This window comes from Lampetra planeri, chromosome 32 (assembly GCF_965212315.1).
Source record: "Lampetra planeri chromosome 32, kcLamPlan1.2.h2, whole genome shotgun sequence".
In the NCBI taxonomy this organism is placed as follows: Eukaryota; Metazoa; Chordata; class Hyperoartia; order Petromyzontiformes; family Petromyzontidae; genus Lampetra; species Lampetra planeri.
In genome coordinates this window covers 3,823,613-3,842,690 of record NC_136138.1, presented here as the reverse complement: position 1 = coordinate 3,842,690, position 19,078 = coordinate 3,823,613, and the positions used below count along the sequence as shown (strand labels likewise).

The window sequence follows — 19,078 nt, the reverse complement described above, 5'->3', positions numbered from 1 at the left end:
GCGGGGTCTATAGCTGCGTTTGCCAGTGAACTGGGGGAGGGAGGGAGGGTGTAAGTGGGTTGTGAGGGGCGGGGCCGTGTGAAGCGAGGGGGTCGGGGTGGGGGCACTCTGTGGTTGTATGGGGGAGGAAACGGGGCAAACAGCGGGGGCAGGGTTCGTGGTGGAAATGCGGGGGGTGGGGGCTGGGCTAGAGGAGGGGAGGGGTTGGGCTAGAGGGAAGGGGCTGGGCTAGAGGAGGGGCGGGGCTGGGTTAAGGGGGGGTGGGGGGTGGGGGCTGGGATAGAGGAGGGGAGGGACTGGGATAGAGGGGAGGGGTTGGGCTAAGGGGGGGGAGGGGCTGGGCTAGAGAAGGGGGAGAGGGGCTGGGCTAGAGGAGGGGAGGGGCTAGGCTAGAGGAAGGGAGGGGTTGGGCTAAAGGGGGGGAGGGGTTGGGCTAAGGGGGGGTGGGGGCTGGGATAGAGGAGGGGAGGGGCTGGGCTAAGGGGGGGGGGAGGGGTTGGGCTAGAGCAGGGGTCGGCAACCTACGGCTCCGGAGCCGCATGCGGCTCTTTACGGGCTGCTTCTTGACGATATGTACGTATGTACAGTATGTACTCAGATGCATTGCGGCTCTTGAAATACTGAATTTTGTACCGAATTGGAAAGAAATGGCTCTTCTTGTTATTTTGGTTGCCGACCCCTGGGCTAGAGGAAGGGAGGGGTTGGGCTAAGGGGGGGGGGGCTGGGCTAGAGGAAGGGAGGGGTTGGGCTAAGGGGGGGGGAGGGGCTGGGCTAAGGGGGGGGGAGGGGCTGGGCTAAGGGGGGGGGAGGGGCTGGGCTAAGGGGGGGGGAGGGGCTGGGCTAAGGGTGGGGGAGGGGCTGGGCTAAGGGGGGGGGAGGGGCTGGGCTAAGGGGCGGGGTTTCCCGGGGTCGCGCGCAGGGGCTCGCGCCTCGCCTCGCCACAATGGCCGCCGGGCGCTGTGCTTCGCTCCGTTGAGGAGGACGAGAAGAAGATCTCCCGCCGCCCCGTCGCTTCGTCCCCGCGCCGCTCTCCGTCTCAAAACCCTCCGTCGTCGTCGCCGTCCTCGCCTCGTTTTACTCGTGGTTATTTTATTGTGTTTTTTTCTTTTGCTGCGACCCTACGACGCGTAATCTCCCTTCACGGCTGAGGCGCGGCGCTCTGGGGGGGAGGGAGAGGGTCGCAGTCGCCGCCATCATCGGACGCTGTCGTTTTTGTCGCCGCCTGCTGCTGCTGCCGCCGTTGTTGTTTTTGGTGGCCGCTGGCGTCTTCTCAGCGCGGGGCGGGAGGGGAGTTTGAGCTCAACGTGAGGAGAGGAGCCCGCGCCAAGCCGCCATATTAAGCGACTCCGCGGCCACTGCTGTTACCGCCTCCACCTCTTCTTCGTCTTCTTCTTCTTCATCGTCGTCGTCGTCTCTGCGCTGCCACCACCCGGCTCGGGAGGAAGAGAGAGGGGAGGAGAAGCACAGTGACCGGGTCTCTCACACCGACCGACCGCTCGCCCCCTGCCGAGCCGCCGTGGCCGCGTCCTCCTCGCAGAGAAGCAGAAGCGGGCGGCGGCTTTCTCCACCATCGCCGCGAGAAGACGAGGTTGTGTTGGGGTTGTGGGGGTGGTGTTCGTGTGACGAGGAGTCATTGGATTGCGAAACTTTGCCTCTGACGAGGTGGCCCGGGAATTATTATTTGGTGCAGTGACGTCACAGACGTAAACAGTGGTGGGAGAGAGGAGAAGAAGAAGAAGAAGTAGGTCGGCGGCGCACGGATACAGCAGCAGCAGCGGCAGCCGCGGAGGAGGATTGGGGAGTGACGCGGCGGCCCGGCATGGCCGCCTCGCTCTAGAGAGTCGGGAGAGGCGGAGCGGCCCCCGTCGACTCCTTCCACGGCTCCTGCGCGCCCGGCACGCCGCCAGCCTGCCCAGCGCGCACGCACGCGGACCCTCCCACGACTGCTCCCCACCACCAACCCCCCACCACCAACCCCCCACCACCAACCCCCCACCACCAACCCCCCACCACCAACCCCCCACCACCAACCCCCCACCACCAACCCCCCACCACCAACCCCCCACCACCGCTCCCCCCACCACCGCTCCCCCCACCACCGCTCCCCCCACCACCAACCCCCCACCACCAACCCTCCCACGACTGCTCCCACCACCACCAACCCCCCACCACCACCACCAACCCCCCACCACCAACCACCCACCACCAACCCCCCACCACCAACCCTCCCACCACTGCTCCCCCACCACCACCAACCCCCCCACCACCACCAACCCCCCACCACCAACCCTCCCACGACTGCTCCCCCCCCACCACCACCAACCCTCCACCACCAACCCTTCCACGACTGCTCCCCCCCCACCACCACCAACCCTCCACCACCAACCCTCCACCACCAACCCTCCCACGACTGCTCCCCCCCACCACCACTAACCCTCCACCCCTCTTTACCCCGCCGCACCCTCGCCCTCGGCACCCCCCCAACCCCACACCACCACACCACCACCACCACCCCCCACACACGCCACAGATGCGCGGCACCGGGAGCTTTCCGTGCGCCGGGCCCCGCGCCTGAATGCGCGGTGGCGGTGGCGGCCGCGGCGCCCCCAACCTCACTCTGCCCTCGCCGCGCGCGATGGGTCTGGATTTCGACGTGAAGACATTCTGCACGAATCTTCGCGCCACCAAGCCGCCCTACGAGTGCCCCGTGGAGAGCTGCGGCAAGATCTACAAGAGCTACAGCGGTATCGAGTACCACCTGTACCACTACGACCACGAGAACCCGGGACAGCCCACGCCCATGAAGAAGCCGCGCAAGAAGGGCCGCTACAGCCGCTCCACGGTGGGCGGCCGCCGCTCCCCGTCGCCCGAGTTCAGCCGCTCGCCCAACCGCGAGACGCTGACCTACGCGCAGGCTCAGCGCCTCGTCGAGGTGGACATCGACGGGCGCCTACACCGCATCAACATCTTCGACCCGCTCGAGATCATCTCCGAGGACGACCTGACGGCGCAGGAGCTGTCCGAGTGCAACAGCAACAAGGAGAACACCGAGCAGCACCAGCAGCAGCAGGCCCCGCCACCCACCCCGGCCAAGCCGAGCCGCCACAAGGACAAGCAGCGCAAGGACGGAGCCGGCGCCCAGCATGGCCACGGCGGCGGTGGAGGCGGTGGAGGCGGCGGTGGTCCCACGGGTGGAGGAGGAGGAGGCGGTGGTGGTGGTGGCGGCCCGTCGGGCAAGCTGCCCGAGGCGTCGTTCCGCCTGCTGGACCACGAGACGCCGGACGCGCCGCCGCGCACGCCCGCCTACTACCGCTACATCGAGAAGTCGGCGGACGAGCTGGACGAGGAGGTGGAGTACGACATGGACGAGGAGGACTACGCGTGGCTGGACATGATGAACGATAAGCGCAAGGCGGGCGGCGCGAGCGCCGTGTCGCAGGAGGCGTTCGAGCTGCTCATGGACCGCTTCGAGAAGGAGTCGTACTTCGAGAGCCGCAACAAGGGCGGGCCGCACGCCCTGATCGACGAGGACGCCGTCTGCTGCATCTGCAACGACGGCGAGTGCCAGAACAGCAACGTGATCCTCTTCTGCGACATGTGCAACCTGGCGGTGCACCAGGAGTGCTACGGGGTGCCCTACATCCCCGAGGGCCAGTGGCTGTGCCGCCGCTGCCTGCAGTCGCCCTCGCGGGCCGTGGACTGCGCGCTGTGCCCCAACAAGGGCGGCGCCTTCAAGCAGACGGACGACGGGCGCTGGGCGCACGTGGTGTGCGCACTGTGGATCCCCGAGGTGTGCTTCGCCAACACCGTCTTCCTGGAGCCCATCGACAGCATCGACAACATCCCGCCGGCGCGCTGGAAGCTCACGTGCTACATCTGCAAGCAGCGCGGCTCTGGCGCCTGCATCCAGTGCCACAAGGCCAACTGCTACACGGCCTTCCACGTGACGTGCGCCCAGCAGGCGGGACTCTACATGAAGATGGAGCCCGTGCGCGAGACGGGCAACGCCGCATCCTCCTCCTCGTCCGCCTCGACGGCGGCGGCAGCTTCGGCGGGGGCCACGGGGGGTTCGAGCTCGTCGGCTGCCGCGGCGGCCGCGGCAGCGGCGGCAGCGGCAGCCGCCTCCGGCGTGGCGGGTTCGTCGTCGTCGTCGGCGGCCGCGTCGTTCAGCGTGCGCAAGACCGCCTACTGCGACGTGCACACGCCGCCGGGCTCGGTGCGCCGGCCGCTGCTGCTGTCGAGCGAGCCCGAGGAGGAGGAGGAGGAAGAGGAGGAGGAGGAGAAGAAGGGCGCCTCGGCGGCGAGCAGCGAGAAGGCCAAGAAGGCGAAAGCCAAGTCGCGGCAGAAGATGAAGAAGGCGCGCAAGATCCTGGCGGAGAAGCGCGCCGCCGTGCCCGTGGTGTCGGTGCCCTGCATCCCCCCGCAGAGGTGCGTGGCCAGAACCCCCCCCCCTCTCCCGGGGTTTGTGGGGTGCCTGGCGCCGGTGGTGGGTGGGAGCGCTCCGCAGGATAGCTGCGGGGTCGGGGTGGTGGGACGAGGGAGCGAATTTGGCCGAGCGACGGGGGTCGCGTGTTGTGGGGGGGGGGCTCATTCACCCGGCAGGATGAGGAGGGCCGCAGCGCTTGATGTGTCGTAGTGTAGTGGTCTACACGAGGTCGGTGCGTGAACACAACACGTGTGACTTTTGTGCAATGTTTTTTAAACGGGTACCTCGGAGGTGCTTTAAAGTGCAGCCGGTCTTGACAGACAACAGCGCCCTGAAATCGCCGCCACGTTTAACAATGGCGCATTTCGGGTGTTTAGTGAAGTCACAAGTGGTTATTGCTGCTGCTGTTTTAGTGGGTTCTGTGGGCGTGCTCCGCTCGAATGCATTGTCGGTGTGATATCGCCTGCAAAGTGCCTCACTTCGTGAGAGAGGAAAGTTACCGGGCAAGTCTCGTGTGTTAAGTGCTGCTGCTGCGACACGCAACTGTTGTCGCTGTAAAGTTGTAAGCTGATCCCGCGGGCGAACGAGAGAGGCAGCTGCTATCGGAGCGCCTCAGCACCCCCCGCACCACGCCAGGTGTTGGGTGGCCCCGAGCAAGGAGGCCCCCCGCAGCTGTTGTGGCGGCGGCGGCGGCAGCGGCAACTCTGTTTGCCTCCTTGGGCTTTGTGTGGGGGGGGCTGCCTGCCTGCCTGGCGGTGGCCATTGTCTGTTGTTTAGCGGAGGGGCGGCTTGTCAGCGAGCGAGCGAGCGCGAACGAGTTTCGTGTGTGGCGACACACAACAACGCCTTGGCCTCGGCACGGAAGTAGCGTAGCAAGCCCCGGGGCGCGCAGTGGGATTGACCCCAAAAGGCGTGCGTGTGTGTGTGCGCTCACATGGCGTCTTGCTGGCCACTCACTCACCCCCCCCGTCGTGTGCCTTGTGGGCCTGAATAGGTGGTCGCAGACAGCACTTGGCCCAACAGTGTGTTTAAAAAAGCTAGGCGGAGAATATGTAAGCACATGGCACGCGTGGCGCCTTTGGCCGTGGGCCCAGAGGCGACCCCGGACCCGTGTCCTCTCGCACTACCAACTGGGAGCATTCCCCTCCCAGCTGCGGCATAAATCATCCGTGGAAGAGACGTAAGGACAACATTGAGGTTTTTCGTTAAGCATTTTGGAACATCCGGCAGTGTTCGACAGGAAAGCCAGCTGTGTTGAGCTGATAGGAAGAATCTGATGCGAGACAGAAACGTGAGCTCTTGTGGCTTTAGTTGGGTGCAACCCAGAGAATTACAGTTGTTTTGCAAACGATAGTAGTAGCGTTTTAGGGTAACACCTTTGGTTGTGGGCATTATTGCATCCATGGCTTAAATTCAGCCAGTTCTGCCTGGGTCAGCAACCCAGAAAAATAGTTCCCGCACCCAGCACACCACATCCAGTTTCCAGTATTCATCCTGCCATGACTGGCTGCTAGTCACTTTACGTACCACTTTCTTGCGGTGACTCAAAACATATTCAGTGAGAAATCAATCAATGATTGAAGATTTTGTTGTTTTAGACAGTTGCAATGTTGACGAGTTATAGGGAACGGGTGTGCTTGCATTTTGTATACTTAGCTCGATGTCGTAATTATCAGTGTTGTTGCATTCCTCGTTGGCTGCTGATGCTATTTCCACAGAGAGATTAGGCAGGCTTGGGGAGGGAAGAGTTATTGCCACAGAACATGTTTGGGAAATATGGTGGAGTGAGCATTGTAGCACCACATTTTCCGATATGAGGCCGTATCCAACCCTAACGTGCAACCAAAATATATCGACAGTAGGAAACGTTAACAGCATTATTTGGAGAGACTCGGTGAACAGTATTAAGCGTGGCTGTTGAGGCTGTTTTTCACGTCAGGTTCTCGTTGAGAAAGCATTCAATTGTTCCCCCCAGTGGACGGCAAACATCACAGGTGTAAAGGTGGCTGTTTACACAGGCAGCACCGCAAACGAACTTACTCTGGACTCGCCCTTTGAGATGTTGTACAGTGGTGTCGAGGTTGTTAATGGGTTGTCGTTATCCATGTTCACGATAGCCGCCTGGCAAAATGTAGCCGTACCTGTAATATTTGTTTTTTATGACTTTACTTTATGACGTCATGTAACTAATTCAGCCTTGTCGAACCAGGTAAATATTGGAAAAAATGAACATGTTCAAATGGACCATGTTGTTTTGCTTTGACAGCCAGAGCGTCACTGCTGTATTTATGTATGTGTTAATGATTGAAGTTGGCCGTGGTGTAGTAATTGTTAGCACTGTTGGTCACCAGTTCAATCTCCTAGCTTGACAGTTGAAACATTGGGAAAGTTTATGACATCTGTCACCCAGCAGTAGAAATGGGTAGTGTATGGTGTGGTGAAGTGTGAGTACTGTACCTTCACCTACAGACGTATGGACCACGTGAAAGAGTAGGTCATGAGACCCTCTAGATGGGTTCTCTCGAGCTCTCTCTGGTGGACACCTTTCTGCCAGCAGTGGTGCGTTCCGGAAATTGTAGGGCTGCACCTTTACCTTCTGTTCATGTACTTAATGCCTCCTATTGACACGCAGTTAGACTGTGTGCGTGCTCGTATAAGGTTGTTTTGCATGGCCGTGTGCGCTTGACCATTAACCGGATTTGGTGGCAGCCCAGACACACGGTCGTGCCAAATACCCTAACCCTCTATCATGTGACCGCAGGCTGAAGAAGATAGTGAGCCGGGTAACGATGCAGAGGAAAAAGGAGTTCATGACGAGGTTGCAGAGCTACTGGACGCTGAAGAGGCAGTCGAGGAACGGCGTGCCCCTGCTGAGGAGGCTGCAGTCGCACTTGCAGTCCCAGCGGAGCGCCGAGCAGGTGAGCGCTCGCGCCGTGTTTGCCCGCAGCGGGCGCTCCTCTGGGAACGTCTTGTTTGTGTCGGCTGCACGAGCTGTGCAATTTTGATTACAGGTTCCGAACGTTTATAATTGTGGTTGCGTGGGCTGCTGCCGCTGTGCTCTGCAGCTCTCAGATGTGATTCTCGGGTTGTACCGCATTTTCGGGCGTGATGTCCAACGTTTCGCTGCACGTGCCAGAAGCTTCTTTGCAGAGCTGCTTCTAAATACACATTGAAGTAACCGTGCATTAAATTATTCTATCTACCCAGCCCAGCAAATAGTTGTCTTGGCGTCAGAGTTTATATTTGAACATTTTTTTGGTCTGCTTTGTAGTTTTACCAAAGCGTTTGCTTCTAATTTGAAAACAAATATAATTCAGTTTTCACCTACACAAGTAAATATATTGATCCTCGGCATGGGAATGTATTTTAATTGACAAATCAATGCATTATACTCTTAGTTTTTCGGTAAAGTCACGTAGGTAAAAAATTAAATTTAAATTAATAAAAATAAAATAAATCACGACGTTTCGGAGGCAACACAAGTCTCTGTCATCAGGTGTTACCGTCACAGCCAGATTTGCTGTATCAAGTGATATCAAGTGATACAGCGAATCTGGCTGTGACGGTCCCACCTGATGACGGAGACTTGTGTTGCCTCCGAAACGTCGTGATGTTTATTACTTTATTTTTATTAATTAAATTTTTTACCTACGTGACTTTACCGAAAAAACTAAGAGTATGAATCCTTGCAGTCACGAAAGCTTCAAATCTAGAATAAATCAATGCATTGTTACATTACTCAAAGTAAGCAAAGAGATGTCAGTTAATAATGAAAGATGCGGCCTTCGAGGACTTACTTTACATGTCGATAAACTTGTTTTTTGTTGGCAGCGAGAGAACGACGAGAAGAACAGCGCCCTGAAGGAGCAGCTCAAGTACTGGCAGAGGCTGCGGCAAGACCTGGAGCGCGCGCGTCTGCTCATCGAGCTCATCCGCAAGCGAGAGAAACTCAAGCGGGAACAGGTGCGGCTCTCAGCGGGGACGTGTGCATGCAGACGCACTTGGTTACACGAGTAGTGGTTTCTGCTGGCTTGACTGATGGGGATGTGTGTTTTAACCCCCCCCTCCCCCTTGGTTGGGTTTAGGAAGCTCAAATTTTGTTGACTGAGTGGCATGTTTGCCATGCTCTGGGATTCATTTCTTGAAAAAAAATGTTCATGTCACTGGTGCATTGGAGTAGACAAGTAACTTGTTGCTAGAGCCATAGTGATGAGAGTTATACTGGATATGGTGTGCCCAGGGCTTATCTTCCCTCTGAATATTTTCTGGCTCACTTGTACACTGGAATAGGCATGTTACTTGTAGCCAAAGCCAAATGTGTAATGGATGTGGTATGCTTGGTGTGGAAATATTTTCAGGGACACGGACCAGGCTGAAATTAAGCTCTGTCCTTGCTTTGTTTACGAATTATGAGTTAATTATTTATTGCATTTATATGTTGTGTGCATCATTAGACATAGTGCCCATATGTTTACACTCCTCGCCCATTGACCTGGCTGCACATAACACACATGCATTGATGCAGTGTACTCGGTTTTATGCTTCTCGTACGACGCAGAGGTGTTAACCTGGGCCCTCGGTGCATTGCTTTTGCTGCTGCCACAGATCAAGGTGCAGCAGGCGGTGCTGGAGATGCAGCTGACGCCCTTCCTGGTCCTGCTGCGGAGGTCACTTGAACAGCTGCAGGAGAGGGACACCAACAACATCTTTGCTGAGCCCGTGTCCATAGAGGAGGTGAGCTTCAGTTCTTGTATGAGCCTCGTCACCACGCTTTGCATTTTAGTACAAAATTACTGTCGTAATGGAGCTCGTGAACTAAGTGGTGTCTTCATTTAATAGATTTAACCGTGATTGGTTAAAATAATTACTTGTTTATCCAGGAAAGCTACATGGAAGTCCAATGACTCTTTCAGGAGGGTCCTGCATTGGGTTTTTATTTTATTTTGAGATGTTTCCAGCCATTTTCTGAGTGTTTATACTTGCGGAAACCGGAGCACACAGAGAAAACCAACGTACGTGAGGGTACAATACTACCCCGTGCAGATGGAAACAGATGGAGATTGGTCCATTTGCGTAACTGCCTTCTAACATGCCAGGGTATGGCACCTCTATGGCCATGGGAAGGAAGTTTCCAAACATTTGTGTGATCCACCAACCTTTGCCTCCGTAGTGCTGGATTAAAGGCGTGCGCCACCAGCAGGCTAAAATATTGTTGTGAAAGTAAATTTTCTCTTTGGTTCTTTCTGTAAAGTCATGTTGAAAGAAAATAAATTAAACAATAGAATACGAAATTTCGATTGCAACACAAGCAGTCGTCATCAGGTATAACTAAATTTGAGAGAGAGACAAAACACAGACACGGAGACACACAGACACAAACAGAGAGAGACAACAAGGAGGCACGGGCGGCGGCCAGAAATGGCGCCAAACAATTTTCCAAGCTCTGTGGTGTCATATTGGGATGTCTGGCCAACTCGATTAATGAATGTGGAAGGAAACCGGAGTACCTGGAGAAAACCCACAGGAAAAACCAAATAATTATCATCATCATTGTGTTTTTATTTGAGGTCCCGGATTACCTGGACTACATCAAGAAGCCCATGGACTTCTCGGGCATGCGGGCGCGCATGGAGGCGCACGGCTACTGCACGCTGGACGATTTTGAGAACGACTTCGACCTGATCGTGGCAAACTGCATGCAGTACAACAGCAAGGACACCATCTTCTACAAGGCGGCCGTGCGGCTACGCGACCAGGGGGGTGCCATCCTGCGGCAGGCCCGGCGGCAGGCCGAGAAGATTGGCTTCGACTACGCCACTGGCATGCACCTGCCCACGGCACCGCTGTTCATCGAGCCGCCCGTGCTCAAGTGGGAGGAAGGTGCGATTCCGGCCATAGCAGTCGTTTTGAACACTTTCCAATGAAGGTTAACAGCCTTGAAAGCATTAGCTCTGTCGCTCTGTAGCGGGGGAGTCATTTCTTTACAATAGCTTTTGGCGTTTAGTTTGTCCTTCCCCCGCGCACCTCCGATAGCACGGTTGGTTAAGTGCCGTGCGAAAGAAGTTCAACATATGGGGGAGTCGCGATAACTCCTGTAAAGGTGATCCAATATAAATTTCATTTTTGTATAAAATTGTGTCCCTATAATGGTCGTATTGATCAAAGAGTTACCCAAAACCTGGTCACCCTTTGATCAGAGAGTAATATGATCACTCTTGCAGGTTACACACGACAGTTGCCTTTCTTTAACCAGGTGAGAACTCAAAAGAGAAAAGGATGTGTTGTTTGCAATGAAGCTATCCTCATTTGCAATTAGACTGGATCAACAAAATGATAAGAAAAACGAATTAAATAAGCTACGGCAATGATGCAAATATAAATCGGAACCAAATGTTGCATCAATGTAAATCATGCTTAAATTATCAATTTCCTGAAGTGTAAGTTGGCTCGGACAGAATTTTGCTTAGACTTATCAGATTACAATTATAGATGAAGCTACAGAACTATTCAACCATTAAGTAGCCCCTGTACACACAGATACAGTTCGTGCACGTTAAGTTCTTTCCAAATCCACTTCTGGATTAGGGTCTTCCCATGCAGTGCCGTTTATAGTGGCTTGTTTGACCATACTTCACCACGCTGGTTGGTGCGGGTTTGTGAAGACCGCGGTGTGAATGGAGTGTGGATGTTGTCGCTTCCGTTAGGGGTGGAGGCACACAAAGGTGCGCCTTTGTTTTGACGCGCGCTCGTACTCGTGTGCCGCTAGAGCTGGCTCGATTTGTCGGTCAAGTCAATTCACCACCAAAATAAAAGTTGTAATCGACTACTTTTTTGTGATCGATTACTTTTAAAAATGGTGGCGGCCCCCATATCCTGCCTCCCTAAGGCGGGAAACCCCCTAGGAGCCACTCCCTGCGTGACGCGGCTGATAATGCTGGTGACTTGGCCAAGCCTCGCCCATCACCTCCCGTCCAGCGGTACACGCCGGAACAGGTGAGGCTTATTTACCAGCTGTGTTCAAGCTGTCCAATTCATTCAACGGGACTGATAGTCGGTGGAGTAATTAATCACATAAATGGATTACCCAGCTCTGTGTGCCACTGTGCACTGGTGTACGGAAGTGCGAATGCGTTACAAAGTGTGTGGCCGCATACACGAGCATCGCTGCGTGCGCGTGCGTTGCAACGTGCGTAGGCGCCACTGCATGGGTACGTTACTGCGTGTGACCACGCGTGCGTGCACCACAGAGTGTTGCGTGTGCTACAGCGTGTTGCGTGCGCTACAGCGTGTTGCGTGCGCCCATGTGACCGCGTGTGCAGTGGACAACCTGCTGCTGGCGGAGAACCGGGTGCACATGTCGCTGGAGGAGCAGCTGCGGGAGCTGCTCGAAAAGCTGGACTTGACGACGAGCATGCGCCTGGGCGGTGCGCGCTCGCGCCGCGCCAAACTCCTGCGCAAGGAGATAAACGTGGTGAGGCGAAAGATGTCGACACACCACGAGGGCACAAGGCGGGGCAGCAGCGGTAGCAGCGGTGGGGCCCAGCAAAGGAGCAACGGGGAGCTGTGTAGCCCGGTGACGAGGACACGCGCAAACGGCGTTGGCGAGGAGGCGGCCAGCACCGCTGTCGCCACCACGCCGCCGGCCATTGGCGCTGACGGCAACAAAGGTGGGTCAACAAGTGCTGGGCACCAGAAACTGGGCATGTAACGATTTGCCTCGCGAAGCTGTTCAGCCCTTGAAAAAGAGCTTCTTAGCTCAATGGGCTTTACTCAGGAAATAAACTTCTGATTCAAGTTTTGGTTTGGGGGTCATGGTTAAATTCTAGAGTTGGTGATGTGTTTGTATTGTGTTGAATGTGGAACCTGCTTTGGATTGCAGGAGTCACATGAACCCGCTAAAAAAATGTAAATTTTTTTCACCATTCGATGCATGGATCCTGAGTATATGTTCATTGTAATGTATGCATGCAGTGCTTTATAGCAACTCAGACGACACATCCAGATGGACATTCTACGTGGTAAACATTAATGAATAGTAGCGGGTTGCTGTAAGTTATGCTGAGAATGTGAATGCCCAATGAAATCGATTGTACATCTATTAATAATCAGTCAAAGGTGGAGAAAACAAGGTCTTGAGTTTGGAATTGAAAAAGGGATAACAAGTCAACAAGACTGATGGCAGGGGGAAGGGAGTTGGGGGGCAGCATTATAGAATTTCCCAACTCCCACTGAGCAAAGGTCGATCGGTGCTTTGGTAGAAAGCTTTGGTTGATGAAACGGAGAGCGTGTGGAGTGGATTAGAGTGCCACAGATTTTGTGTTTTGAAAGTGTTTAGTCTGGCCTTGGTGTAGGCAGCTGTGTATGTATGTATGCTGAACTTCTTTTGCACCCTTTGTAACCAACCATGATAATCTGAGGTGCGGGAGAAGGACAACAAACTTAAACTAAGCTGCGGGTACGCGACTGTAAGCTTGACCCTGTGCGTCTTCGCTTGCGGCGCGCGCCTTCCCCGCAGACTCGGCGACTTCGCAGTCCTCGCCCGTGTCGGACGTCGGCCGGCGCACCTCAGTGCTCTTCACTCGCAAGTGCCGAGGGGGCACGCGACGAGGCCCCGGCCGCGCAAGCCGGCACGCGGACCCCGACACGTGCGCAGACAGCGCCGAGGGCGGGCAGGGAGCGGGGGATGCTGCCGCCAACGCCACCTCCAATGACGTTTCCCCCGCCGCCAACTCTAGGAAGCGCGCGCGCAGCTCCAGCGCATGCTCGGACACGGATGCCGGCGCCACGAGCACACACATGCACAATGGTACGCGGCCGGGCGTGGCGGCGACATCCCAACGAGCACACGCCGCACCCATCACCACACTGTGTCCGCGTACTCAATCGTTAGACTGAAGTCAGCGTCTGTACAGAGCTACTGATTTTTTTGGGGGCAGTCTTGCAGAGTTGCCTAGGGATGCAGTTGTGCTTGGGCGTGCGGGTCGCGTGTTAATGGCTCTGTAGGCGGGGAGCCGCCGCCACTGTTATTTTTTTGAAGGCCACGGCAGGAGAGCTGACTAGTCGTGCCGTGTCTTGCCACCCCGTGGTTAAGGAACCGTGCAGTGTTGCCGGCCGTCCAGATGATGCCACACTCTCGCACAGGCGCAGGCAGGCCCAGGTGCACCACGGTAAATCGCGCACTCGTCTTCAGTACAAGCGTTCACGCGCAACGATATATACTATACCCACAACACCCGTTTCTAGTTACAGCTGTGTCATTAGAGAAAGGATTGAGAAAGCATGCTGGGACTTTTCATCAAGGCACTCGCTCACTTGCACAACCTGGGCTGAACCTGGTGGTAGTGGTGGTGGTGGTGGTATTATCCTGTTTATCCCTACTGGTTGGATGTTGCTATTGTTGGAACGGAGCTCCACCCGCATGTGGAGACCCGAGGAGGTGGTAACGTTGCCTCAACTGGGGTTGTCCCGTCCACAGGGCTGAGCAATGGCTATGAGAACGGCTCGGATGGCGAGGAGCCGCGCTCTAATCACAGTGAGATGCATCGTCTCTCCTGCGGCTCCGACTCCGACTCTGGCTCAAGCTTCAACAGCAGCGACCACAGCAGGTGAGGGCTTAAAGGGTTTCAATCGCCATGTTCACTGCTATCAGTACAGTGCATTGTTCTCCAGGCTGCAGTCATTTAACTTAATTGTACATGCACCAATGTAAATATTCTGTAGTTGTGAGTGACGTGTGTAGACGCGTGCGTTAATGGTGATCGGGTTGAGCATTGTAGGTTGCTCCGGGATAGCACTGCTTGTTGTGTGGCATCCACAAGGCGCAGGCAGGTGCACGCGCGCTGTTACTCGAGCCATCGCTAAGTGTGTGTGCGTGTCTGCACAGCGGCTCCGAGAAAAAGAACGGACAAGGAAAGCGGGGACACGGTCCGGACGATGGCACGATAGAAAACGGAGACCTGCCCGCGTTCTCGGACCCAGAGGCGCAGTGTGGACGGGGCAAGAAAGGGCTGGGGAAATCCACAGGTACGTGTGCCATGCGCATCGAGCAACAGAGCAACTTTGGATGATGTGATTCTTTTGAGTTTCCGTGTGAGTATTGCATAGGTTGTCTCTGATAATATAATGCACTTCTGGTTGAATAGTTTGCCATATGTTATTGCCATTGCATTAGGATACAAGATTGCACAATGATTGTTTTAATTGGTTCATAGAAAAACTGACATTTTTATCATGAGAGGTGGTCATGCATTGTCAAGTTTGGTCACCATCAATCGCTCTTTAAAGTTTGAATGTTTAAACGATTTGGAGTATTTTACAGGAGGACATTCTACCCTCTGCTCATTTGAGCTGGGAGACATTGCATTATATTTTGCAGATTGCCACTGGTGATTTTAGTCGTGTGAAAATGCCACGCATCATTCGTAGACCCTTTAAGCATTAATGGTGTAGGTTGTTTGGTTCTGTAGTAACGTAAACAATCCTCAAAATTGATCTTTGCACCCGTCTTCGCACCTCCCTCGCTCACAGCTAACCTGAAGGGACCCAACCGGCCGAACATCTGGTTCTCCGAAGACGTTGACACGCCAATGGAACCGCTCGACCTGGTTTGGGCAAAGTGTCGGGGCTACCCATCCTACCCCGCACTGGTGAGGGACAGCTTCACGGCGATACAACACACCGCCAGCACTGGCTATCTCAAAAGACACTTCATTGCAGTGTCAGCAGGGTGGTGCAGTGGTAACACTTGTGTCTCACTGCATGCAAGGCCTGAGCTCCGACTCGGATGCCTTTGTGTGGAGTTTGTACGTTCTCCCTTTGTTCGTCATAGATTTCCACCTGGTTTCCTGCCATATCCAGACGTCACAATGCTAAGATGTTACCTGCAAATTACACAATTGGGATTGTACATATCAACGTTGCCTACTGCTGTGAAAAACCTGACAGAACCCTCATAACAAAAATCTTGACTCTAAAACGAAACTAGAAACTATTTTTATTTTACCAGATAAGGCCCACTGAGCTCGTTTTCAGAAGTGACCTGGCCACAAATGATAGTTCAACGAAGTAGCTTATCACCATGTGGAAATATATACCGGCACCCAAATACTCTAAACGCATGTTTCTAAATGTGGAGGGAATAACTCGAGGACCTGGAGAAAAATCCACACATCCATGGGAAGATACATGCAAACTCTAAACATACAGGTCTCTGGGTCGGGATCGAATTCACGACCTCCTGTATACCAGGCGAGGTAGTTCACATTTCCTGGGTAAACACATAATCATAACTGTCAGAACTACACATGGAAGGTGTAGCTACCTTTTACATAAATGGGGAACGAAGGAGTCTCAGCCTAAATATGACTGCGGTGAAGAGCAACCCATCACATCGTTTTGTATATGCAGGTCTGGGTATCTTTGCGAGTCGTACATTTCTCTGCGAGTCTTAATTTTGACTGCCGTGAAATGTAATCAATCGCACGCATCGCCGATCAATTAGTATCTGTCTTGACACCAGACGCAATAGAATGGCTTGTCGACACCCAACACACACACACAGCAGTTATACGTACATTTATTGCTTTTCAAATTCCTTGTTAACCGCCCCTCGACTTACTTGCTCGTTGTAGATAATTGACCCAAAGATCCCTCGGGAAGGCTTCTACCACAACAGTGTGCCGATCCCGCTGCCGCCGATGGACGTGCTGACGCTGGGCGAGGCGATGGCGGCCGAGGCTGGGGAGAGTCTCTTCCTGGTGCTGTTTTTTGACAACAAGCGCACCTGGTGAGTTCCCGTGATCGCACGAGCGCTCGTCCCATTGCCGATGTGCCCACTTCTCTGATAGTTCAGAGCTTGTGCATGTACAGCGCTTTGTAAGCCGAATGGTGGATGAGGAATGTGTGGGTCGTGAGATATAATTGACCACTTCTGTCACGCTGGTTAGTGCTGGTTGGTGATGAGAAACAAAAACATTAGCAAGCTGCAGCGTATACAACATTCTTAGGCACGTGTCATAACGGGTACTGCAAGATCCGACCATGTGTGTCCAGTGCTCACCGAGCTGCATTGGCTTCCGGTTGCTGAACGAACACATTCTAAGGTCGTGCTCATGACACAAAGTTCTTGCCACAAATGAACCAAAATGCCTTTCTGGAGCACGAACCATCGCGCAAACGAACCATCAAACAAAGACGGTCACGGCCTCGTGCGCTTTGAGATGCACTTGAGTGGCTATCTGGAATGCTCTGCCTTTCCATATTAGGAAGACACTAGAAGCTATGCACTTGTAAATATAAATTGAAAACTAATTTATTTAGAACTGCTTTTTGTGTTCAGCTGTCCTTCCCCCTGCACCTCCAATTAGGATGGTTGGCTATGTACGGTGCAAAATAAGTTCAACATACATACGGGTATAGGTACAACGCATCAATGGATTATGTTGGTTCGCCCTCCGGTCGTGGGTTCTTGCTTGGTCATATAACTAGAGGTCTGTCTCGGACACGTGGGTGGACTCACCTGCTCTGGAATATTTATGCATGTGTCCATTACGAGGACAGGGAATTCGAATGCTGTGTGGCAAGCCCCAATTGCGTGTGACCACGCATGTTTACGTGCATCGACGATGTGTCGGCGTTGAGCCGCGTGGAGCGCACGTACTCAACAGCCCCGTGTGTGCGTCGGCGTTGGCAGGCAGTGGCTCCCACGCTCCAAGCTGATGCCGCTGGGCATCGAGGAGAGCCTGGACAAGCTGAAGATGATGGAGGGCCGCAAGTCCAACATCCGCAAGTCCGTGCAGATCGCCTACGACCGTGCCATGACCCACCGGAGCCGAGTGCAGGGAGAGAACAGTGACTCGAGCGACGTCGAGTGAGCGAGCGCCTTCCTGCGCTCCCCGACCCTGCGTATTTCCCCGCCTTACCTCAATCACTGATGAAAGTGAGCTCTGGCCGCGGCGCCACAGACTTCTGCTCCAGTAGTAGGGGAGGCTGTTCGGTGTGTGGTGGCCTGACTGTGCCGGGGCCCACACCGCTCCCTGGGTCCCACGCGGCAGCATCTCCCGACTACTGCCGCCACCGTCTGCCCGCCTCGCCTGATTTTAAAGGACTTCAGCCAGTGAAGCCCGCGGGAGCGCAGATGTGTTGTGCCGTCACGGCAACGCCACTTGTACTTGTTGCTGTACAAAGGTGTTTTAAATTCTCGCTTTTACGCGCTCTTTGTTTTCCAAGTGGCGACGCTGTAAAGATGCCTTCTTATGGATGGACTTTGGTTTTACAGAGTGTGTATATTATTCTTCACAGCCCTCTTAAACAGAAGGCGGCGCCCGCGTTATATCTGTGGTATCCGAACTATTCACTTGAACTCTCTGTTTTTTGACACATTGTCTAATGAAAAGTGATGTGACTTTTGTTAAATGTGCATGATCTGGTAAACTGTATTTTTATACCTGCATTATTTTTTACTGTCACCATCTGGCTGTACTCTGTTCTGGTCTTTTATTTTGTGAAGTACTGGGGACCTAAAGTAGAAATGTTAAATGTACTGTTCTGGCAGTCTGTACTTTATATTTATTGTAGAAACGAGTGCTTTGATTGATAGTAATTTTTATAAGGTGCTTGACTAGTTGGAAAGTGGTTTATGGAAATATCTCTATATTTGTTTCATGTTTTATTTCATCACAGTGCAGACTGTCAGTTTTGTTTCAAACCAATAAATGTGATGAAATCGTTTAATTTCGTACAGATGTGTGGTTTGCTCTCCAGCTCGTCTCCTGATATCTACACTTTTGTCAGTAAGATGAATATAAAGTGACTACTGTGCTATTAGTTTTCTATGTGTAGATAAGTGAACGACAGTTCGATAAAATTAAGCAATAACATAGCTGAGATGTTTCCAGTTTGCATTTTTTGTGGGAAGATGAAATATATAAGATATAAATATTAAAAATAAGTATTTTGGACCGAGGGCCCTGAGAGTTTTGCCCAGTGTTCCAAGGATGGTAGGCTGACGCAAAGAAAAATCATCATGGTTGTCAAGTATCGTTTTAAGAATAACATGTTTAAACTTTTAAGGATTATGTAATAATAAAGTGCCATACATTAAAAGGAGCTCGCCGATTTAAAAAAACACCCGTTGTGGTATTTTCTCCTAGTTGTCTTATCCAAAGCAGTCGTAATTTAGGGCAAAATATTTAAAGTGTAATCGGATACGACAAGAATGGGGATTAAGCTGGGATGTCAATCGATGGGTCGTAGCAAAAGCCAATACCACCACCGGTCACAAAACTTGACCCATACCGATGTGTTCATATGGCCAATAAAAGTGATGTATTTCATAACCCACCCGAAATTAGTGGGGTTCTCTCAATTAACTTCTGAACCACATTAAGAAATTGGAACCGCTCAAGTTATGCCACCGCATGTAGCGATGAGTGAAATAGCCTCCGAACTCGTGGATTAAGTGTCGGGGTTTGGTTATTTGGAATCTGGTTATTGTTATGAGTTGTAGAAATTGTTTTAGCAATGGTATTGTGAGTGCTCTAGCAGTTTCAGGTCGGGGTAGTGGAGGTGCGAGTGTTAAGGTTAGTGTTCTTCATACAGTTATGGTTCGTGTTAGAGCGTCGTGTTTTATGGATGGAGGTGTCTGCAGGATTC

At 53.4% G+C, this 19,078-nt stretch overlaps 1 protein-coding gene across 4 annotated transcripts; it reads left to right on the top strand.

The window, feature by feature from the left end:
- Positions 1–2,272: 2,272 nt before the first annotated feature.
- On the top strand, positions 2,273–18,157 carry LOC144729323 (peregrin-like). Of its 4 annotated transcripts, XR_013587693.1 has the most exons (13): positions 2,273–4,428; positions 7,188–7,344; positions 8,258–8,389; positions 9,032–9,160; positions 9,994–10,306; positions 11,746–12,093; positions 12,942–13,232; positions 13,518–13,593; positions 13,902–14,031; positions 14,310–14,449; positions 14,954–15,072; positions 16,057–16,211; positions 17,118–18,157. XR_013587693.1 is itself a non-coding variant. In XM_078609497.1 (12 exons), the coding sequence occupies exons 1-12, from the start codon at positions 2,576–2,578 to the stop codon at positions 17,296–17,298; spliced, it is 3,948 nt and encodes a 1,315-aa protein (XP_078465623.1). In that variant the 5' UTR covers positions 2,281–2,575; the 3' UTR covers positions 17,299–18,157. The 4 variants fall into 4 exon arrangements, 1 of the variants encoding a protein (XP_078465623.1); XR_013587692.1 differs by lacking the exon at positions 13,518–13,593 and having other exon boundaries at positions 2,275–4,428; positions 14,326–14,449; XR_013587691.1 differs by lacking the exon at positions 13,518–13,593 and having other exon boundaries at positions 2,275–4,428; positions 14,320–14,449.
- The last annotated feature ends 921 nt before the right edge of the window (positions 18,158–19,078 follow it).

Bases quoted from the DNA above. Each gene is read 5' to 3' on its own strand.
- LOC144729323 (XM_078609497.1), top strand. From the start codon at position 2,576: ATGCGCGGTGGCGGTGGCGGCCGCGGCGCCCCCAACCTCACTCTGCCC. The intron at 10,307-11,745 runs GTGCGATTCCGG...CCGCGTGTGCAG, and splicing joins CGTGCTCAAGTGGGAGGAAG to TGGACAACCTGCTGCTGGCG. The intron at 14,032-14,309 runs GTGAGGGCTTAA...GTGTCTGCACAG, and splicing joins AACAGCAGCGACCACAGCAG to CGGCTCCGAGAAAAAGAACG.